General features: G+C 37.2%; 1 protein-coding gene across 1 annotated transcript; it reads left to right on the top strand.

The window, feature by feature from the left end:
* The first annotated feature begins 22,330 nt into the window (after positions 1–22,330).
* On the top strand, positions 22,331–23,189 carry LOC109180781. Its single transcript, XM_019330480.1, has 3 exons — positions 22,331–22,821; positions 22,934–23,010; positions 23,108–23,189. Exons 1-3 carry the CDS (start codon positions 22,612–22,614, stop codon positions 23,127–23,129), a joined length of 309 nt encoding a protein of 102 aa, XP_019186025.1. The 5' UTR covers positions 22,331–22,611; the 3' UTR covers positions 23,130–23,189.
* The last annotated feature ends 1,958 nt before the right edge of the window (positions 23,190–25,147 follow it).

The raw sequence follows: 25,147 nt of genomic DNA, 5'->3' as shown, positions 1-25,147 counted from the left end.
TGGGAAGACAAAAACATTAATTTGTGTTGTTTTAATTTCTTGCTAACAGTTGGGCCACAATAGATTACTAATGGACTTAATTAAGACTAAACTCATATTAAATTAAATTAAAGAGTTTGACTAATAATTATTATAAAACACTGATTAATTAATTAAATTCTAAAGTGAAATAATTATTAAATAATTCCAAATAATTAATGCAAAAATATTATAAAGATGTATATAAAAAATGAGTGTAAAAATATTCCTATCAAATTCCCCCACACTAAAACATTTGCTTGTCCCCAAGCAAAAAATATTATTTGCGATGTAAATGAAAATGAAATTCCAAAAATTCATAACACTTCATGAACAACAATCTGAAGCACCCTGCAATTAATAAGTTAGCACCCCTGTTCAAAAATGGAGCGAACTAAATAAGTAAGCCCTCACAGGAATATCACTCATCACTCAAGTGTTTGATGGGTATGAATTTCACTCAAGTTCATTCCTATAAAATTGATCTACCATAGGCTTGCATATCTTCTCAATCACCACTACAAGAGTCATGCATGACACAAATCATAAGGACTTTTCACAGGTTGTAATGGGGCTAGGGTTAAGGTAGGGAATTTTTTTAGGAAATTAGCTTAAACAAAAGCTTCAAACTAGAGGAACAAATAAATACAAGTAATCCAACACCCTCAATTTCCAATCAAAAAACACATCCCACTGAGGTACAGAATGCTTCCTCAGTATTACCAGAATTTCCCCGTACTTCATTTATTTAGAAGTAACTTCAACTCAAAATCAATTGCTGATTCTTTTTCATTTTCTCATAAATTTTCAGCAATATTCTTCTTTTTCAAACGTATATTCTTCATTTTTCCATTTCATTTTTTTTTTCAATTTTTCATGCTTTTTTTTTTTTTTTGAATCGTGAACTGCTTCCTCTTTTCTTTTTTCATAGAAGACCAACGACATATTGGCAACGAAGATACAACTCACCTCACTCTCAATCATATTAATAAGAGTAAGTGACCTCCCCCACACTTATCCTTCCCAACCTCACATAGATTACAAAAATAATCCAAAATTTGCTCCACTAGTTATTCAGCTGGGTGAAGGCATTATTTTAGATATAAAAGGCTTGTAATGTGGTCCAAAATAAAGAAAGGAATGGCCATAAAGCTCAAAGTGGTTAACAAAGGGAAATAAATCATAGGACAAACCTGTTATTTGGCTAGTGAGGCTCAAAGTCAAATAATGGCCTTAATCACATTTGAATCATGCATGGTCTAATTAGCTTTAAAAGAGAATCAAGGCAAGTTCTAGAGAAACAAAATTATGGAAGAAATCACACAAAAGAAAGAAAATAAGACCGAAGTGTCAGTCAATGGCTCAAAACACTCACAGGTTTATTGCTTACTTAATCTAGCCACTACACATCGAACAGGAAATGCTAACAAACTAATCACAACTTGCCAAACTATTTATTCAATCATGTCATGAATTCCAAGAAAGGAAAATATCGTAAATTTTCAAAATAATACTTATTTAGCATAAAATACTAAGAAAATATTTGTGAAAATTTTTGAAAATTTTGACATATGCAAACAAATAATAAAACTAAATTCCCTCCCCCACACTTATTATCAACGTTGTCCCCAATGTTGAATAAAAACATGTAGAATAAGGGTTATTGAATGAGAATAGGGAATAAAATAAAATAAAATAAAATAAAAATGGAACAAACACACCTTAGGTTGCCTCCCAAGCAGCGCCTTTGTTTATCGTCGTTGGCTCGACTTATGATATATCTTTAAATTTCCATCGTCTTTTTGAGTACCTTCGATGATTATGAGTATTCAAAGAAACAGCCCCTTCATGCAGATTAGGACTCAAAGATGATTTATTATTTGGTTCTTCTTTATTTTCAATAGAAGCAATTGCATTAAATTTAACAAGTTTCAAGGAATCAACAAAAATTGCAAAATTATCATCACTAGGAGATTTCATGGTATCATAAATATTAAAGTTCACAAATTTACCATTAGACTCCATTGTAAACATGCCACTATGAATATCAATTTTTGTTTTTGCGGTTTTTAAAAATGGTCTTCCTAACAAAATATGAGAAATTTGATTATTATTTTCCATATCAAGGACATAAAAATCAGCAGGAAAAACCAAGTTATTAACTTTAACAAGCAAATCCTCAACCACACCCCTAGGATATGTAGTAGATCCATCAGCCAATTGAATTACTATACTAGATTTATTCAGGGGTCCAAGATTTAAAGAAGCATACACAGGATATGGCATAACATTAATAGAAGCTCCTAAATCTAACATAGCATTTTCAAGTTTAACACCACTTATCATGCATGGAATAGTAAACATACCTGGGTCTTTGCACTTTTAAGGAAGATTGCCTTGACTAGCCATAGAGACATTCTCGTGCACTTTCACTTCATCAACTCCTTTATTTTGTTTCTTTTTCAATGTGCATACCTCTTTTAGAAAATTTGCATAGCGAGGTACCTTTTTCATAGAATCTAAAAATGGTTTATTAGCCTGACATTCACGAAATGTCTCATATAAATCATTATTTGAGTTTCCTCTTATTGGTTCCAAAAGAGCTTGAGGAAAAGGGGGTACTGGTTCATAATCAGAAAAAGAAGAAAGGTTACCTTGGGACTTCTCTTTATTGGCAATGTTACCTGCACTTATTTCCTTGTCTAAATCAACATTCTTTTCCAGCGACATACTTCCCACAGTAATTGCACTTACATTCTCTTTAGGATTAGCGATCGTTTGAGATGGTAATTTGCCAGAGCTCTGTGCTTCCAATCGACTTACCGTAGTTGCTAGTTGGCCCACTTGCCTTTCCAAGTTTTGAATACTAACCTTTGTTTCTTGAATACTAGCTCTTGTCTCTTGTTGGAATAGTTGTGTTTCTTGTTGAAACTGCAAAGTGTTAGTAGCAAGAGATTTAACAATATCTTCTAGATTCATACCAGAGCTAGAGCTTTGGGCTGGTTGTTGGCTGGAAGGAAATTGTTGTCTATACTGTTGAAAGTTGGAACGATTCTGAACAAACTGGTTCCCTTGTGAGTTCCCATAGCTAAGGTTCGGGTGATCCCTCCATCCAGGATTATATTTATTAGAAAATGGATCATACTTACCTTGAGGTTGTCCAGGAAAACCTCCAGCCATGTTGACTTGTTCAATAGGTTCTTCTTGAAGAGTTGGGCAGGCATCGGTTTGGTGCCCAATTACCGAGCAAATTCCACATGCTTTTACAGTTTGCATATTGCCTACTGCTAATTGACGAACAAGAGTAGTTAAACCAGTAATTTGTTGTTCAAGAGCAGAAATATTTACCTCATTCACTTGCTTAAACGGTTGGACAAGTCTATTGCCAAACTGTTGAGAATTTGCAGCCATGTTTGCAATTAGAGTTCTCGCAGCGTCCGGTGTCTTGTCAACTAAAGCACCACCGCTTGCGGCATCAATCATGCTTCTATCCATAGGAAAAAGTCCTTCATAAAAATACTGAATGAGTAATTGATCACTGATTTGATGGTACGGGCAACTTGCACATAGTTTCTTGAAACGCTCCCAATATTCATACAGGGACTCTCCATTGTTTTGCCTTATACCACAGATTTCTTTCCTAATGTTGGCCGCCCTTGAAGCTGGGAAATATTTTTCAAGGAATGATGTCTTTAAGTTATTCCATGTGGTGATGCTCCCAGAAGGTAGATAGTATAGCCAATCCTTCGCTGAATCTTTCAAAGAAAAGGGAAATGCTCTTAACTTGATTTGTTCTTCAGTAACCCCAGTGGGTTTCATACTTGAACACACCACATGAAATTCCTTTAAGTGTTTGTGCGGATCTTCACCTGCAAGTCCATGAAAAGAAGGCAAAAGATGAATTAATCTAGATTTCAGTTCGAATTGTATATTAGCATCCAGAGCGGGAAAAGTAATGCATAAAGGTTGCTGATCTAAATTTGGAGCTCCAAGCTCTTTTAATGTCCGATTTTGAGCCATGGGTTCCTCTTCTAAATCAGAATTGGTAGAATCGGTAGAATCGGTAGCCAGATGATCACTAAACTCCAATTTTCTCAAAGCTTGTTTCTTTCACCTGCGTATAGTTCTTTCAATTTCCGGATAGTACGGCAAGATTTCTTGATTAGCAGATCGAGTTATAGGCATAAACAAAAAGAAAATATATTGCAGAAATTATGTAAAAGTAAGGAAAGAAAAGATTTTTTTAAATTTTTTTTTTTTAATTTTCGTTTGGGACAAATTAACGAGAAAAAAACAACTAAACAAATAAATAATTAAATAAACACAAAATAAACAAGAAAATCTCCCCGGAAACGGCGCCAAAATTTGGTGAGCTGTCGTAGGCTCCCAAATTAAAACCTTACAAACGTAGTAGCGGGAGTAAGGATCGATCCCACGAGGAGTAACTAGTTTAACTTTTGTGCTCAAATTAAAGGTAGGGGGGTTTGGAATATATCGAGAATAAAGATAAAATAAAAGAGAATTTAAATAAACAAGAAATTTAATTAACGAATAAAGCAATGAAAATAATATATCGAAAACACTTATAATAGGAGACCTTGGTTAGTAAAGATCCACCACCGGAATTCAACACTGATCATTGATTAATAAAGTAATTAATATGCAATTGAATATTTGTCGTGAAATTATTTCATTTCCGTTTTCCCTTAGTTATAGGTAACTAAAACACACGCGGTTTAATTACCCCTAACTACTAAATAACCTAAGACAAGCGCTATAGATTTAATTTAATAGCAGCAATAGGAACTAGGAAAACCGACAAACTAAATAACACAAGCACAAGCGGTTGCATTTAACTTAGGAAAATATTCTACCCGAGTCCAATTATCACTAAGCCGTCAATAATTAACCCAGTTGCTACTGAATATTAGAATAATTTGTAGCACAACATTATCTAATATAGCAAATAATTATATCAAGTAAATAACTAGTAGGCCTCCCTAGCAATTAATTGACACAATTATTTCAAATAACTTAGAAGAATATTTAATACTCAAATGCATAAAAATATATATAATAAAAATAAATAAATAACCTTACAGCGTAATGAACTCCGGGGCTTCAATTCACTAAACCAAACAAGAAATTAGCCGCGAATGGACATTGATAACAACTTCAACGAATACTATAGAGGAGGGAAGAATGAACGTTTTACAATAGAAAAATTTCTACTATTTATACTACTCCTAAAATAAACTCAAATGAATCTCCACCATCCATTTTCCACCTTTTGCGTTGAGCCATGAAATCATATATACTTCCGCTTGCATTCAAAAAAAAAAATATATATATATACTTCCGCTTGTTCTCGCGCCAGAATTGGTCGATCGAGCATCATTTGCTGCTGCATGCGCAGGTTCTGTAGATGGGAAGACAAAAACATTAATTTGTGTTGTTTTAATTTCTTGCTAACAGTTGGGCCACAATAGATTACTAATGGACTTAATTAAGACTAAACTCATATTAAATTAAATTAAAGAGTTTGACTAATAATTATTATAAAACACTGATTAATTAATTAAATTCTAAAGTGAAATAATTATTAAATAATTCCAAATAATTAATGCAAAAATATTATAAAGATGTATATAAAAAATGAGTGTAAAAATATGCCTATCACTTCCCGTTTCGCACAACCCGCGTCAGCTCCTGGTCTAGAGTAGGGGCAGCTGGAACAATGCCCCTCCATGCGTTAGACGCTTGTCCACGACTATCGTGCCTCCTGCCCGAAGCATATTTGTTCGTTAATACTTTAACCCATAGGCTGCCCGGCTCCACTCTCATCCTCCATCTTAATTTCTCCATGAATGCCATGTTTACATCCTGCATCTTCCTAAAACTTAGTCCCCTTACGGCTTCTCAGTCGTGAACGTTTCCCATTTAACCAAGCTCGTCTTGCGCGTCTCTCCGTTGCCACCCCAGATGAACCTCTGTGACATGGCCTCAAGTTTCTGGCAGACCCCTTTTTACAGCAGAGTCATCTGCATTGTATACGTAGGAACAACACAAAAGACTGATTTGGCCAACGTAACCCTGCCGGCAAAGGATAGGGTCTTGCTTCTCCAGCCTTACAATATCGCCGCAACCTTGTCAAGCAATCCAACAAACGTGGCCTGCGTTGTCCTGCAGTGAATTGATGATACCCCTAAGTACCTGCCTAAGTCAGTGGTCTTCTAGATGCCTAAGTCAGCTGATATTGCTGCTTCCAGCTCCGGCCCTGTGTTTTTTGAGAAAAACACCCGTGACTTGTTCAGGCTAACCCTTTGGCCCGAGGCCGCACAGAAACGGTCCAGGCATCGCCTAATAACATTGACTTGTTCCAACGACGCTTCCGAAAAAAGAACCATGTCGTCCGCGAAGCAAAGATGGGAGAGCGTCAGGCCTGACGTGGATAGACGGATGCCTTTTCACGCCCCTGTTGTCAACACTTCCGATATGCTTTGACTTAAACCCTCCATGCACAGGACAAAAAGCGCCGGTGACATTACATCTCCTTGATGAATTCCCCTTCCTGGTTTGAACTGTTCCAGCCGCACTCCGTTCCACACAATTTGCATGCACGTGGATTGAACGCAGTCCATAATGAGTCGTGCCCATCCATCGCTAAAACCTACATCCAAAATAGAATCATTAATATGTAAGCTCATCTTTAGTAGTACTTTTTGTTAACTTTGTAAATAACATTTTAATAAATATATTAATAAATTTATTACAAAATAAATATTTTTTATGAAAAAAAATAATGAAAAATAAAAAAATTATTATATTATTATAGTGTAAATATATTAATTAATTTTAGTAAATGGAGGTTTATATTGATTGAATGATGTATAAATTTATATTTATTAGTGTACTAGTTTTTCACGCACATTGCGTGAATGAGATAATGTCCAATTTTTATTTTTAAATAATTACTTCAAAGTGTGACTCTTTTGCATGCTCTTTAGAGAGAATCTGGAACAAATTGGCAGGATGAAAATGAAAACTCTGTCTCTAGCTAGCAGGCATGCGATGATTCAATTGGTATTGACAGTGTAAGTGTAAAATTTAAAACACATTAAAATCCTATTGTTTGGCTAATTTATTTGTCAATATAAATTGGAATTAAAGGTTATATGTAATCTTGAACACTTGGACCATAACCTATCTTTTCTCTTCTGCGAACATCACTTGGAACTACTCCTACGGATATATGGTTTATGTGGCAGACAATGGATTGTGTGGAGTCAAAGCTATGGTTAAGGAATTGATTATGGTTGTGGTTTATGACTATTGGGTGGACAACATTATTGTGGGAGAAGGTGGTTGAAGGAAAATGCTATAAAAGGAAACACTTTCCTTTTTGAAGATTACGAACTTCCATACTATTTTTAGAGAAATTTCCAAACACTCCACTGTATTAATTCTGGTTTCTATATTGATTGAAAAGTGAGATCACGCCTGACACAGTCAGTCTAGACATCGTTCAGCGGCATCAACTGGTGAAGTCAAAGACGACATGCACACTCCAATTCTGTGAAAGATGTTTTGAAGGTTGTAGTTGGTTGTAGTGGTTGTTAGCCGTGTGTACTAACCCCTTGTAAACCTTGGTGAACATCTAGTGAATTGGGTAGACGTGGGTTGCCCTGCAGACGTAGGAGAAGTGCTTTGAACTACGTGATCAATTATTGTATACCTGGTTTTATTTCTTGCTTTTGTTTATTAACTTCGGATAAATGATTTAATTAATTGGTACAGTAATCTCTAAATTAAAACCAAATAGAAACTTAAGTTATATCTTGCATTCAAGATTCACGGCACAATTTCAATTGGTATGAGAGCCCGTAGACTTAAATTACTAGTCTATCGATCTGGCTATCCGTGCTTCTTGAACTCAAGTTTTTTTACGAATTTTAGTGCTTTTTGTTTATTTTATTACTTTGTTCAATCTCACGGTGTGTTGAGTGTTTCAGGATGGATCGACTCAAGGTACTTCCCCGGTTAACAGGTGATAACTATGCCTATTGGAAAGCATGCACGCGAACTCACCTGAAAACTCAAGGAGAACTCGTTTGGCGTTCTATTCTAACGGGATGGACGCATCCTATTAAGGCTGGAGCTAATGCTGATGATCCACTAGTGACTAAACCTGAAACTGAATGGACTTATAGAAATAACTAATGCTAGATATAATGATAAAGCACTTGACACGATTTATTCATTGATAAATGAAAGCGAATTTCCTTTGGTTGCAGGTATTGATTCAGCAAAAGGTGCATGGGAGGCACTTGAATTAACCTACGAATGTACAAGTTCAGTCACGCAATCGAAACTCCAACTAGTACAATCTGATTTTGAGGAATTTCGAATGAATGAAGATGAAACCATCACGAGTTTTCATAGTCGTGTGCAAGAATTGGCAAATCGTGTAATGGTACTCGGAGAACCCTTTCCCCAGTCAAAGCTGGTCAAGAAGATTCTAAGATCTCTACTGCCTAGATTTAGAATGAAGGTCATGGCTATTCAGGAACATGACAGTTGGGAAAATAAGTCCGTGACTCAGTTAATGGGAAACCTTCGAACTTATGAAATGGAAATCCTTACCGATCACACCAAAAAGTAAAAAACCGTAGCCTCTGTCGCTGAAGAACAGGGTGTTACATCTGATCAAGAGGAACCGGGTGATGATTCAATTGAGTTTTTAACTGAACAATTTTCTAAAATTTTGAAACAGGTGTCACAAAAGGGTTCTCGAAATAACAAGTTTAAAAATTGATCCTGCTCGAATGCATCAAAAAATGGTTCCAATTCTGGCCCGTCAAATTATAAGTCTTCTACCTCTCATCTAACCCATTCCAAAGACAAGTCCAACAACAAGGGGATTAGATGCTACGAATGTGAAGGCTTTGGTCACGTATAAGCTGAATGCCCCACTTATCTAAGGCGAAAGAAGTCTATGTCAGCCATTACCTGGAGTAACGATGAACCTGAGTCAGAAGTAACTGGATCTGATGCAGAGGAAATTTCTAGTAATTTCGTTGCATTCACCGCCAGGACTGAAATTCTTCCAGAGTCTGAAGATGTCACTGACTCAAAAGGAGGCGGATACAACTCAGCTGAAGATTTTGATTTACCTGCTTTATTTTATGAAGTAGAATTTAAAAAAACTGTATCCCAAATGGGAAGCCTTATGCAAAGCTAACCGTTTCTTGTCTAGTGAAGTAGGGATATTAGACAATGCTAGAAAAGTATACAAGAATCAAGTAGCTGATAGGGATTTATTGCTTAAAGAAGCTTCTGACAGAGAAGTGAAGCTGAAGTAGGAAGTTAAGGCACTGAAGCAGGAACTGACCACACTCAAAAAACAAATTCAAATGATGGACACTACTTCAACTCTTGACAAGATTCTTGATTCAGGAAGACAATCATCTACAAAATTTGGTCTCGGCTTCATCGGTAGCAACAACAAAGACAAAACCGTCTTTGTCAAAGCATTTGGACCAGATCCAGAAGATATTCCTGAGTCTAGTCCCGCAAGACAAAACCGTGGTATAGTATGGCAAAATAAGCATGTTTCTAAGTATTATAACATCATTTGTCATTATTGCAGGTTGCGGGGCCATATCAGACTTGAATGCTTCTATTTCTACAAAGATCAAAGGTTTGAAAAATATATGAACAAGTATATTACACCATTTTCTAAGAAAATTTGGGTTAGGAAAACAAATTTTATCTCTCAGTCAATTCTTAATGCATCTCAAGGATGACAAAATGATAATTGGCACAAATGCTGATTAAGGATTGCAATCAAGAATAACAGGAACATGTTTATAATTTCTTGAATTATTCAAAGGCATTTTAATCCATCAGGAATTCAAATTCAATTTTTTTTCTCTCCTTTCAATATTTTCCTTATTGTTTTTCTTTCATTCTTTCAGCTTGTCATTTTCGCTGCATACTGTTCTAAATTGCTTGGTTTATTCTTGTGTTTTATTGGGGGTTTTTGAACTGATAATCCTGTTTTTGCTTATGTTATCTTGTTTCTGTTTCCTGTGTTAAACTATGGTTGCTTGAATGATAAATCTGATTAAATTTGATTAATATTTGTATTTTCTTGTGTTGCTGTGTTTTTTATGCGAATGTACCTACTGATTTACCTTCTCTAGGAATTTTTGTATAAATTTGAAATTGCTATTTGTTATCTTGTTTCTTTTTCGTTGTGTTATTTTTTTGGTCCGGTCATGACCGTGTCCGTGTATGTTATTATTTGTGTGCGTTTTGTGCTATTTGCTATGATTTTGTGTTTGAATGTGTTTACTACCTGAATATTCTTTATTTGCGTTATCTGCTCTAACTTTATCTTTGTGTCTATATGTGCTTATGTGTCATTTGCTTAATTGTTATCAAGTTCTGCGTTTATCGTTTCTAATTTTCTTTTGCAGGTTCAGTCCAATCGGGCACTCCGTCAGACTCAATCCACTAATATAGATGTTCACCTTTGTCAATTTATTGGCAAAAAGAGGGGCTATATACTAAGGGGGAGTATGGTTGGAATAAGCGGGAAACTTATGATTTTTGGTTGGATGCTTTGGAGTATGGTTGGAATAAGGGCGAGACTTATGATTTTTGGTTGGCTGCATGTTGAATTGACTAAACAGATCTAGGTAATGTTTTTTTGCTATCATCTACTTATTATCAGTATCACTTTGGTTTATTATTTGAATGGATAATCCCTTGGCTATCTATTACTTTTTGGATGACTATTTGGTTGGACTTCTTTTGTCAATATTCGTATGGTCTGTTGGGTTCTCTGGACTTCTATATATTATTGGTCATACTCTGCTTATAAAGTATATACAGATTGATTGGAGAGTTTATGGCAGCCTCTTCTTAATGGATGGAGCATGGTCCAAAGTGCCTTGGTAAATGTTTAATTCCAATTCATAGGATCTTATTGTTGAGCACATATACTAAGGGCCTGTTTTAATAAAATTATTTTACTCATCATTTTGCCCAAAGTATATATGCATTAGTTTTTGCCAAAGGGGGAGATTGTAAGTGTAAAATTCAATACACATTAAAACCCTATTGATTGGCTAATTTATTTATCAATATAAATTGGAATTAAATGTTAGATGTAATCTTGGACACTTGGACCGTATCCTATCTTTTCTCTTCTACGAACATCACTTGGAACAACTCCTACGGATATATGGTTTATGTGAGTAACAACCCAAAATTTCATTTATAAATCCGGTATTAAGAAATTTCAAAATAGTCATTTTCACTCCATTAAAAATTTTTGCGATTAATTGGTGTTTGAATAAATTATTTTCGTCACATTTTAAAATTAATTCAACACCAAAATTGATTCTATTTGAAATTCCTAAATTTTCTGGTACTTCGTGTACCAAGTTTTAAATCGAGAAATCAATCTGAGTGAGACCGGGAGAATTCAAAAAGATTTTAAACAAGGGTTCATCTAATCAACTTTTTGAGAAAATTCATTTTCAACCCCAAAGTATTCAAAGTTAGCATTTCTAGCCCTTGGTTCATGAAGCATGGTGGACCACAAACCATCCAAATCTTGTCTGATTCCATTTTCTAGCCTAACTATTTACCACTTTGCCATCCACCAATCATGAGAGAATTTCCTAGGGTTTTGCACCCTTTATAAGCTTCATTATCTCATTGCACATTCCTGATTCTCTTTTCTTTGCTACCAACGATGAGAATATCATCGACATATAAAAAAAGAATGACGTAGCCATCTATCGTTTCCTTAACGTAGACACATTTGTCACTTTTGTTTATTTTAAACCCGTTAGTTAACATCGCATGGTCAAACTTCTCGTGCCACTGCTTAGGCGCTTGTTTCAAACCATAAAGCGATTTAACCAACTTACACACTTTCCTTTCTTGGCCCGGAACCACAAACCCTTTGGGTTGTTCCATATAGATTTCCTCATCTAATTCGCCATTTAGGAAAGCGGTTTTCACATCCATTTGATGAACTTCCAAGTTCCGCAGCGCGGCTATGGCAAGTATCATCCTTATGGAGTTTATTCTCGTCACGGGAAAATACATGTCGAAGTAATCGAGGCCCTCGCGTTGCCTGTAACCCTTGATTACAAGCCTAGCCTTATACTTCTCGATGGAACCGTCCGGTTTCATCTTCCTTTTAAAGACCTACTTGGATCCTAAGGGTTTACTACCCGGAGGAAGATCAACAAGTTCCCAAGTGTGATTCTGTAGAATAGAATCCACTTCACTTTTTATAGCCTCTTTCCACATTGGTCCTTCCGTAGAAGTCACGGCTTCTACATACGTTCGAGGCTCGTTTTCTATCAAACAAGATAGAAAATCAGGTTCGTTTTCTAATAAACAAGTTAGAGTACCCGAATCATACTCTAACAAGTAAGTTAGAAAATCAGGACCGAATGATTTTCCAACTCTCGCCCGCTTACTGCGTCTCGGCTCGAGCTCAGGTTCTTTCTCAGATTCCCCACTATCATTATCCATAGTTTCGTCAAACGTTCGTTTTGACGTACTTGGTCCCTCGTTGGACCTACAAGGAAATATATTTTCGAAGAAATATGCATTCCTTGATTCTATTATCGTGTTCTCGTGTACGTCCGGATTATGGGACTCGTGTACTAAGAACCGATAAGCACTACTGTTATGTGCATAGCCAATAAAGATACAGTCCACCGTCTTAGGACCTATCTTTATTTCCTTAGGTGTTGGCACCAAAACTTTGGCAAGACACCCTCACACTTTCAGGTACTGGTAGGAAGGTTTCCTACCGTTCCACAGCTCATAAGGAGTCTTATCGAGTTTTTTGCGGGGTACCTTATTCAAAAGGTAATTACTTGTCAAAATCGCCTCACCCCACGCATCTTGAGGTAGGCCCGAACTTATAAGCATCGCATTCATCATATCTTTCAATGTACGATTCTTTCGTTCGGCAACACCGTTCGATTGAGGTAAGTAAGGTGCCGTACGCTCGTGTATGATACCTACACTTGCACAGAAGTCACCAATCGGTGCTTCGTACTCACCACCTCGATCGCTTCTAACCTTATTAATTCTCCGATTAAGTTGGTTTTCCACTTCATTCTTATAAAGAACGAATTTATCAACGGCTTCATCTTTGCTCTTAAGCAAATACACATAGCAGTATCTTGTGCTATCGTCGATAAATGTGATAAAATACTTATTACCACCTCTCGTTTGTATCGATCTAAAATCGCACAAACCACTATGGATTAATTCTAGTGGTTCAGTTTCCCTTTCAATCGATTTGAAAGGTACTTTCGTTAGTTTTGCCTCAACACAAATTTCACACTTGTTATTTGTGTCAATTTGGAAGTTAGGAATATGGTCCATGCTGATAATCTACGCATAGAATTAAAATTAACATGACCTAGTCTACCATGCCACAAATTGGAAGACTCAAGCAAGTAAACAAAATTAACTAGTATGAGTATGAGTATGAGTAAATAGAATTAACATGACCTAGTCTACCATGCCACATAAGAGTATGAGTATATTGTTGCACGAGATTGCATATGAGTATGTTTATAGTATTACATGTGATTGCATATGAGTATGTTTATAGTATTGCACGAGATTGCATATGAGTATGTTTATAGTATTGCACGAGATTGCATATGAGTATGTTTATAGTATTGCATGAGATTGCATATGAGTACGAGTATAAGTATTACACGAGATTGCATCTGAGTATGTTTATAGTATTGCACGAGCTTGCATAGGAGTATGAGTATATTGTTGCACAAGATTGCATCTGAGTATGTTTATAGTATTGCACGAGATTGCATATGAGTATGACTATAGTATTGCACGAGATTGCATATGAGTATGACTATAGTATTGCACAAGGTTGCACATGAGTATGATTTTAGCATTGCACAAGATTGCATGTGAGTAAGTTATCGCATGAGAGTACATAATGAGAATGTTGATTTATAATTGTTTTTTTTTTTGTATTAGAAGTCTTGTTTATTGAATTATGAGATGAGAATATGAAAGCATGAGAATTCATGTTATATGGTTTATTAGCATGATCCTATCTGTAAGCATGATTTGCTTGTTAAGTTATTTGAGAAGTTTATATGCTGATGAATTTAAGTGAACAGTCTTATATATATATGAGCATGCCAGCTGATATAATAGGGTGCAAACATCTAGAAAGTATGTGTTAGATTTAAAGATGATTTGAGATGAGTTGTTGTTTATAAAGAAATCAAATGTTTTCAAAGTAAATGCTATAATGCTTTACAGGGTTGAGTGTGGTTATACTTAGCTTCGTGCTAACGGGTGTTTTCCTATATGTCTATGTGTTGCTTGCAAAACCCCTTTTAGGTGGGCACAGTAGTGAGAAGAGATCGAGTTAGATTAGTCTCTTAGTTTGAGATGTCTAAACTCTAGTTCTTTTGATGATCATGTTATGGATTTTAGACTTTTTGACTCTATGTTTTTTAGGATGTTGTAGACTATTGGGGTGGCGTTTTTCCCCCTTATGTTTCCACTATTTTATTTGGATGCTAGATTTTTATCTTATTTTTAGTTTTACCCCTTAGCCTGTGCAGTCACCACGGATTGGTTGTTGTGGCGATGACACTCCCACTAATTATGTTTTTAGTTATTATTTCCGCTGCTTAGTTATGTAAATGACTGTTTAGAGTTGTAATTAAGAGTTAGAAAAGTGGGGTGTTACAATGTGGTAGAAAATGGATTGTGTGGACTCAAAGCTATAATTAAGGAATTAATTATGGCCGTGGTTTATTTCAATTGGGTGGACAACATTATTGTGGGAGAAGGTGGTTGAAGGAAAATGCTATAAAAGGAAACACTTTCATTTTTTAAGATTACGAACGTCAATACTATTTTTAGAGAAATTTCCAAACACTCCACTGTATTAATTTTGGTTTCTATATTGATTGAAAAGTGAGATCACGCCTGGCACAGTCAATCTGGACCTGGTTCAGCGATGTCAGCTGATGAAGTCAAAGACGGCATGCACGCTCCAATTTTGTGAAAGATGTTTTGAAGGTTGTAGTTGGTTGTAGTGGCGGTTAGTTGTGTGTACTAACCCCTTGTAAACCTTGGTGAACGTCTAGTGGATTGGGCAGACGTGGGTTGCCCCGCAGACGTAGGAGAAGTGTTCTTAACTACGTGATCAATTCTTGTGTACCTGGTTTTATTTCTTGCTTTTGTTGATTTACTTCCGATAAATGATTTAATTAATTGGTACGATAATCTCTAAATTAAAGCCAAGTAGAATTTTAAGTTATATCTTGCATTCAAGATGCACGACACAATTTCAGACAGCAATCCCAAGCTATACCATGCAGACTACGTACACTTATGCCAACCGGAATAGTCACTTGCATCGAACGAAGGATCCAGAACGTCCTATGGGGGTCCTCCAAAGGGGAAAGAAGATGTAACTTGATTAGCTTGGAAATCGTCACGAAGAGTAAAAGCCAGGGCGGCTTGGGTATCCGTAAATTAGAAGCCATGAACCGGGCGTTTCTTGCCAAACTTGGCTGGAAAGTCATGAAGGACGAGAACAGCCTCTAGGTAAAGATTATGAAAGCTAAATACACGAACAATAGCATTGACCCTCTAACGTGGAGGCCAAAGACTAACATGTCTAACGCTTGGAAAGGAATCCCCAAGAGTCTCATCCTTCATGATAGCTTTAGGAAAATTGTTAAAAATGGCAAGAGAACACTTTTCTGGCTTGACCTCTGGATTGGCAACTTCCCATTAAGGTATAAAGCTATTTCCCCTATTCCTCTACCAGATTCCCACTTCACCATAGCTAATTACTGGGACATCAACACGGGGTGGCTTTGGCACAAATTAGAGCACTTACTCCTGGCCGAGCTCTAGAATATGCTGGCCGCCGTCATAATTTGTGATGATGAGTAGATGGTCAACGACATTGGATGGGCTAGTGAGGCATCTGGTAAATTCTATGTTAGTATAAAATATAGTCTCACTTCTGGAAGCAGCAGCACTGCTAATAAAACTGTTTGGAGTAACATCTGGAAATTGAAGGTGCCTAATTGCATCTGGGCATTCTTGTGGTTGGTAAGGCATGACAGGATAATGTTAAATAGGAACATGCGAAGGCGTGGCTTTACAAGTAATGACAAGTGATGGGTGTGTAAAAACCTTGTGGAGGACACCACTCGCATTATGTGTAGATGCGCCAAAGCAGAAGTTGTTTGGAAAACATTGTTCCCAAACGAACACTCAAACATTTATGCTCTACCATTCGCTACGTGGTTTGACTTAGGCATCGCTGGAGAAAGTCGAGGCAACCACCTCCCTAACAGAAGTGTCATGTTCACAATCACAGTATGGTGCATTTGGAAGTGGAGAAATGACGTTGTGTTCTCCAACCTGGAGAGAACTTTGGGCTTCAAAATCCATTGGATTAAGTTTCAAGTCAATGCGATAAATATGACATTTGCAAAGGCGAATGACCCTTCCAAAACAATATATGTTTAACTATTATGTCAATTTTGATTGGGATGGAGTTTGAACCACATTCCTATGAAAATTAATGAGTAAGTTAAGAATAATAAATAGTTAACTGAATATTCTGTTACTAAAGTTTACACTGACAGAATATAAGGGTATTTAGGAAAAGTAAGTGATATACTAGAGGGTAAAATAGGAAAAATAATAAAAAAATACTAAAATAAAAATAATATGAACCATTCATTTCAATAAACAATTACACCATCATTTTTTAGTTCCCGTTATGGTCCTAACTTTATTGGCTCATATTATGTTTGTTTAACAATTATGTCAATTTTGATTGGGATGGGGTTCAAACCTAAGACCTTCATATGAAAATCAATGAGTAAGGAAAGAATAATACTACGTAAATAGTTAACAGAATATTCCGTTACTAAAGTTTACACTGACGGAATACAAGGGTATTTAGAAAAAAACAAATGATATAATAGAGGGTAAATAGGAAAAGAATAAAAAAAATACTAAAATAAAAGTAATTCTAGTTACCACACGCGCATTGAGCGGATAGTCCAATGTCCAATGTGTATTATTAGTGTTTCAGAATTGATCAAAGTTCCATTCGGTATCCTAGCGTATATCAATGCAAGATTATCAAAATATTTCAAGAATGCATATCGTATTATGAACTATGGTAGAAATGTTGGATTAATTGGTGCAATAACAGTTTTAGAGGGAGTTATCCTTTCTCTGAAAAGGCTATAAGGTTATCTGACAAGATTCAAAATTTGAGATTGTCTTTTTCCAGCGGACAAATTCTCAAAACATCTATATAAGGATGAAAATATGAAGATGAGGAGTACTCCAACCCAACCCAACAACAAAAGAACCGCACCAATCATCTACGAAGTACAAAATACGAAATATTCAAGTGAAAATACAGCAAGAGGATTAGAGGTTACAAAGAAATACTCAAGAGTGCCAAATCTTTATCTTTGAGAGAATTGCTACACATTGAAGAATCCATACAGAAGTCTCAAAGTTGGAAGAAAAGAAAATCTTGTTTTTCTATAAACAAGTGGTATCCCTACGGGATTGTAGGAAGAAGATTGTCACACGGAGTTGTGAAATCTTGGTTGTATTTCTATTGGAGTATAGAAAGGAGGAAAGTAGCACGGAGTTGTGAAATAATCCTGGTTGTAGCTCTACCGTAGTGTATAAAGGAGAAAGTAGCATGGAGTTGTGAAATACTAGTTGTAGTCCTGGAGGCACTAGTTGGGGAGTGATTAGTGCGGGCTTGGTGACCAAAGCACTAGATCACATAATTTGTTGTATCTTGTAACCAAGAAGGGGTGGATATAGTGAATTCGTCTTGGAGATAGGAGAAAGTGGAGTAGGAGGATTACATCACCTCCGAAACACTATAAATTTTTGTGTTCTTTACTGCTTTATTTATTTATTCTTGCATGCATTCATCTCATGTGAAATTCACATAACACAATCACATCACTTATTTTAATGTTCCGCTGTGCACAAGACTTTAACAATTAGTTAAGGGTTTTTGTTTTATTTATTGGCTTAGCACTTTTGAATTTAGCAAAATTGGTGTAAAAGTCTATTCACCCACCACCCCCCCCCCCCTAGACTTTTACCTTACCTCTTTTGGGACAAATTATGTTGGTCGTGCACGTGTTATTACGAAAGACCTAGCCTGGCCGATAGGCCGGTCAGCCTGGACGAGATGAACTTGTACGTTTTTCGGGGTTTACAACCAGAGTTTCAGAACCTAACCGTATCGCTCTCAGTTTGCGGACAACCCGTCACCCTCACAAAGTTAGCCGACTTCCTAGCTGCTCAATAATTGATTCGTGGCGCCGGCGCCGATATAGCCTCGCTAGCTGCCTTTATTGCCCAACAGGGAGGGCAGTCTCGGTGCTCAGGTCACGGTGGTAATCGCGGCGGACAGAGTTAAGGTGGTAGTGGTGGTCAGCGCGATGGAGGCGGTCGGCAGTAAGACGGTCGTGGTGTGGTGGTTGCGGCCGGGGTGGCAATGGTGGCACGATGGTTAGTCCAAATGCCAGATTTGTGGTCGTAATGGTCACATTGTTCTTGCATGTTACAACCGTTATGATCCCCCTCCTCAAGCCAATTTGACATATCAAAATAATGGTTCAGATACTAATGGCTCTCAGGTATGGATTCTTGATACTAAGCAACCAATCATGGGACTCTAGATATTTAGCCCTATCTATGTTTGAAGAGTATGCTGGTAATGACACTTTGTGTGTTGGTGATGGTAATACATTATCTATTAGTCGTGTTGGTCATGCTTCCTTTAATACCCCATCTAGGTCTTTTCATTTAATGTTGCATAACCCCCCTCCATCCTATTATTTCTTCGTGTCTTCGGGTGTCTATGTTATCAATATTTAAGATCATACAATCATCATAAAATGTCTTATCGGTCATCTCGATCTATGTGTATTCTTGTGATATCTTGAGTCGTTTCGGGGGTATAGGTGCATGGACTTATAGAATAATAAGATTTATGTGTGCAGGTATGTGCGGTTTGATGAAATAGTTTTTCTTTTTGCTACTAAGAATATTTTGCAAGCACCTCAACTATTGCAAAATGATTTGTGAGCTGAGTCGGTGCTTCATCCCATTACTACCACCACTGCTTTGCCTGGGCAGGCTCACGGGACCATGCCAGAACTTGACAGTGACGGTACTATCGTCCCTGGGCAATCTGGTCCTCAACCGGATGCCCCCCCTGGGTAATCCGATAATCAACCGGATTCCCCGCTTGGGCAGTCCGGGCATGAGGCAGACACGCTACCTAGGCAACCTACTACTCAGCCGCGTGGCCGGCCACGAGGCAAGTTCGTGAAGTCTACCACCTGGACTCATGGGATGAGCACTCGCAATCGGTCTCATGCTCCTCCATCGAATTTAATGGTTCAGGTTTGTCCTATGGATCCCACTTGTTACAATCAGGCAGTCGAGTATCTAGAATAGCGTGATATTATGGACCAAGAATTTAATGCTCTTCTACAGAATCAAACATGGTGTCTTGTTCCCTCTCGGGTAGGTATGAACCTTATTGGGTGTAAGTGGGTCTTTAGAACAAAACGAAAGGCAGATGACTCCATTGAGAGACACAAGGCAAGATTAGTAGTAAAAGGGTTCAATCAGGTGCCTGGTCAGTATTTCTTTGATACATTCAGCCCAATGGTAAAACTCACTATTGTCAGGTTATTTCTATCCTTGGCTTTATCCACTGGTTGGATTATTAGGCAACTTGACGTCCATAATGCATATTTAAATGGAAATTTGTCTGAAACTCTCTACATGAAATAGCCGCCTAGTTTTATGGATACTCGGTATCCCACTCATGTTTGCTTATTGAAATGCTCCATGCATGGTTTAAAATAGGCTCCTAGAGCTTGGTTTAACAACTTACACTCGTTCTTACTGTATGTTGGGTTCCAAGCGTAAAAAACAGATGTGTCTCTATTTTATTACTCTCAGGAGTCTGCTTGTATATATCTGTTAGTCTATGTTGATGATATTCGTGTGATGGGGGAGTGATCAAGATCTAGTTGCTTATTTAATGTCTTCAAGATTAGGGACCGTGGTGAACCTCGATTCTTCCTTGGGATTGAAAGCGTTAAATGTGGTGATGGTATTTTACTTTCGCAATAGAGATATATGAATGATATCTTGAAATGTGCTGGAATGACAGAATGCAAGGAGTTAGCCACGCCTATCTCTGTTTCGAAGCTTGTCCCATCTCGTGCTGACTTGTCTGATGATCTTACACAATACAGGAGTCTAGTAGGGGAACTATTGTATCTAACTATAACTCGTCCTGATCTTTCTTTTGTAGTCAATTTGTTGTGTCAACACATGCATGATCCTACAGTTTCACATTAGGAGCAACTGAAACGGGTACTAAGGTATGTTAAAGGAACTGTGAGTTTTGGTCTTCGTATTAGAAAGTCAGTCTCAAGAAAACTTCATGCATTCTCTGATTCGGACTGGACTGGCTGTCCGGAAGACCGTAAATCTACTAGTGGTTTTGCTGTGTTTCTTGGATCTAATCTTGTATCTTGGGTTTGTAAGAAACAAAGAAATGTTGCTAGATCTTCTACTGAGGCAGAATATAAGGGTATAGCAAATGTCTGTGCTGAGGTAATTTGGATAGTCTCATTGCTGCGTGATTTCAAAGTGTCAGGTCTCTGTCCCTAAATTGTGGTGTGATAATCTTGGTGCTACGTATATGTACACAAATCCCATATTTCATGCTCGAACCAAGCACATGGAAATTGACTACCATTTTATTCGAGACAGAGTTTGTAACACCCCCCCCCCCCCAAAAAAAAAACACATGCTATAAAAAGCCTTAACACATGCGGATAACACAACTAAACAACAAGCATAGCGGAAGATTAAAAGATAACTGGATAAACATAAATCTAAGTCAAGGGGTGTTATGCCACGCCCATCAACAAAGATGAACGCTATGGCCAAATCTGCATGGTATACAACTATCCCAAATCTCACAAGTCTACAACTAGATAGGCACACAGGCCATAAAACAAACGGAAAGAGCTAAGCTATCGGGTACTAGACTGCGCTCTAGTCTAGACATCACCTGAAAGATCACAAATAAACATGGGACGACGCCCGGTCAGCGAATAATGCTGGTAACCCACCAATACTTGTGAAATATCATACATAGATATGATATACATTTGTAAAGCCATTTTCGAAACGGAATACATATATATAAGTGTAAAACCAAGAGTAAAAGCCAACGTAAGACTCAACACTCTCAACAACAACACACGGGAACACATCCCAAGACCACAAGAACAACACGACTCAAAAAAGAGTCAAGGCATGATCTATCATCACTCAATAAATCAAAACCCGACAAGTACAACACAAAAGAATAAGACTCACACAACCGGCAACACATGCCTTTGTGACTACACACGTCACAAGAGAAGAACTCACCACAATGGCTACAATAGCCCTCGTGACATCACCCATCACGAGTTGATATGTCTGCCTTATGCCCGGTTCCAACCTTATGGCTACCCCCAACCTTGTTTCTTCTTTCCAACCATTACCTCCAGGACCCCTGTACTTCTTAGTCCAACCTTTTCCCTCCTGGGACCGTCGTCCCCCACCAACAAACCACCAACAAAGCCACCAATTTCATAGTACACAAGGTACCGTACACACACACGGCGACACACGTCTTCCCAAGAAAATACGTGAGCCTGACACACAGGTCACAACTCCATAATCACGTCACGGCCACCATGAGGACCGCTGCAATATTGCGATGGATTTAGAGATGGATATTGCGACGGAATATATTCGTCGTTAATTACGTACCTAATTTTAGCGATAAATTTTAGAGCGTAAAAAATAGAGACATATTTGGACAGATATTTCGTGGGCTTATTCCAAAATTTTAATTGCTACAAATTACGACGGATATAAGAATCCGTCGTTATTTAGTGACGAATTTGAAAATCCGTCGCTATATAGCGATGGATACACATATCCGTCGCTAAATATACAAGACATTTTTTACATTTTAGCGACGGATTATTGAATTCGTCGCTAAATATAAAAGGCGAGAATTTAATTTTATATTTTAGCTACGGATTTATTCATCCGTCGCTAGTATTTTAACTTTAACCCTGAAGATAGAATTTCCAGCCCCTCTCCCGTCTCTGCCTCTTCCGTCTCTGTCCATCTCAGTTCTCCACTTCTCCCTGCTCCATATCACTACTACCGTCGCAACCTCACCTTGACGATCGCCGACCGATGACACTCTTCGAGGTGCCGACACAGTGACATAACGACCGCCACCACCGTCGAATCAAGTTTATCTTCTTGCTCCCTTTATAGTTTCCGAAGGTACAAATATATCTCCAAGTTATGTACCTTCAGGTCTTGCTTAGTATTGGTGTATCTCTCTTTTAGGGATTTTCCATTTTCTACACTTTGAATTAAATGAATTCCTTAATCTCATATTCCATTTTCTTATTGCCTTTTACAGTTTGTTTTATGTTTGTTCATATTTTGATGTTGATGTTGCTAAGTTGCTCTGAGTTTGGTTTGGTTGCATTCAACCCTAGAAACTACTTAAAAGTGAAATGGTTATCCGAATTGCACAAAGTTCCCTATCAGAGAATGATGACCTCTTCGGAAAAGAGGAGCTGGGTAAGAGTGGTTTTGCCTACTAACTGTTTGAAAATTTGCTTAGCAGAATTAAAAGTGAAATATAACCTGATCGAGCAACTGCTCATATATGTTTATCCTTCACTAAAGGCAGGTTGATTGTGAGACACTTGTTGGTGTTTTTGCTGATCGAGACATTGAAGTAGGAGAGCCATTGACATATGATTACAGGTTAGTCTCCTGATTGTTATTTTGGAGTCTACACTTCATGGTTTTTTTTTTTTTTTTGTTTTTTTTTTTTTTTTGTTTATACTGTTATGTTTTGCAGAGTTTTGCTATGCATTTCTTGATTAAATTTTCTAGTTATAAGGCATTGGAAAAGCAAATGGTGGAACTAGGAGTATAACTAGGTAAATTTCCTCTGCTAGTGAATGCTCATTTATATTTTGTTTTAATGCATTTATTCAACCAAAGGTTTAGATTTTTGTAGTGTTTTGTGTATGTTCCGATTATATAGTATAATAAATTTATAATTAATTGGTGGTGCAACTTAGATGAATCTGCTGGGGTACTTCAAGCTAAGAGACATTTTACAGTACCAAAAGTTGATGGCTGAACATTCTGCTAATTCAAATGCGGCAAATTTCAGAGACGGTTATATTATGTGTATTAATATATTTTGTACCGTTTCTAACGATGTAACACTTCACAATGCTATACTTTTGTTATTAATATTGACATTGAATTTCTTAATATAATATATTTTGCAATTATATTATTGAAGTATTATATAATAGGTCGTTTAAAAAAAAGTATTATATTATAGATTTAATACATAATTTATTTGTATATTATTTTTAATTTTAAAAATCTAGCAATGGCAAAAATGGTACCTTCAAACAATAAAGAAGGGCAACAAAATAATTGCGGAAGTTTTTGTTGCTAAATTTAGCGACGGATATTTTCGTCTCTAAGTAGTAGCTAAATGACACCTATAGAAATAAATTAGCGACGGAAGTTTCCATCGCTAAATATAATGACGGACTTTAGCGACGGAATATCTGTTGTTAAATTTAGCGACGAAATTTTCTGTCGTTATTCTCTTGTAAATTTTGTCATTCAAATCTTCGTGGAGAGGAAATTAACGACGGATATTTTTCATTTTAGCGACGGAAAAAAATTGCGTAGCAAAATTTTAGCGACGCCACCTTTTGTAACGGAGTGATTCCGTCGCTAAAGCGTTTAGCGACAGGTTTTTCCCTTTCTAGCGACAGAATTTTTCATCGCTATTTTTGCATTTTTTTTTTGTAGTGTAAGTCTGAAGGTTGAATACTTCCATTATAACAACTTCTCTTAAAATGTTGAATCTCCATACCATAGCCTAACAGAGCATGTGAAATAATATAAATTACGATAACTCAGTGGCTGAACAGACAAGGCCAAATACCGGTGCACATAATGAATTTGCCTACTTTCGACATAATTCTCACACTGTCATTGTCGAGTTTTGAACCTTAGCCTCTTCTCCTAAATACTAAGTACTGAACTGGTGAGTTAAACTCGTGCGGACACTTAATGTAACACCCCCTAAAAACAAGCTATTTAAAAGCCTTAAACATGCAGATAACTGAGCTAAACAACAAACACAGCGGAAGACTGAAAGATAACTAGATAAACATAAATCCAAAACACGGGGTGTTATGCCACGTTCACCAAAAGGATGAACGCTACGACAACATCTGCAATGTTTACATCTAAACCCATAGTCTCAAAGTTCTATATCTAAGCTGGCACAGAGGCCACAAAACAAAGAGGGAAAAGCTATACTAGCAAGCACTAGACCGCGCACTCGTCTAGACATCACCTGAAAGAACACAATAAAACATGGGACGATGCCCGGTCAGCGAATAATGCTGGTAACCCACCAATACATGTGAAATAACATACATAGATAAGGTATAAGTTGTAAAGCCATTTTCGAAACGGAATACATAAGTATATATGTACAAAACCAAGAGCAATAGTCAACGGAAGACTCAACACTCTCAACAAGAACACGGGAACACATCCCAAGACTACAAGGACAATAACAACTCAAAAGGATAAAGACAACACCAACGACAACACATGCCTTTGTGACTACACACGTCACAAGAAGAGAACTCACAACAACGGCTACACAAGCCCTCGTGACATCACCCATCACGAGTTGATATGCCTTCCTTATGCCCGGTTCCAACCTTATGGCTACCCCCAACCTTATTTCTAGTTCCAACCTTTACTTCCAGGACCCTTGTACACCAAGCCCAACCTTTTCCCTCCGAGGACCGTCGTCCCCTCTCCAACAGAACCACCGATTTCATAGTAC

Source organism: Ipomoea nil, unplaced genomic scaffold (assembly GCF_001879475.1).
Source record: "Ipomoea nil cultivar Tokyo-kokei standard unplaced genomic scaffold, Asagao_1.1 scaffold1034, whole genome shotgun sequence".
Classification (NCBI taxonomy): domain Eukaryota; kingdom Viridiplantae; phylum Streptophyta; class Magnoliopsida; order Solanales; family Convolvulaceae; genus Ipomoea; species Ipomoea nil.
The sequence above is the reverse complement of the archived record's forward strand: the minus strand, read 5'-3'. Positions and strand labels throughout refer to the sequence as shown.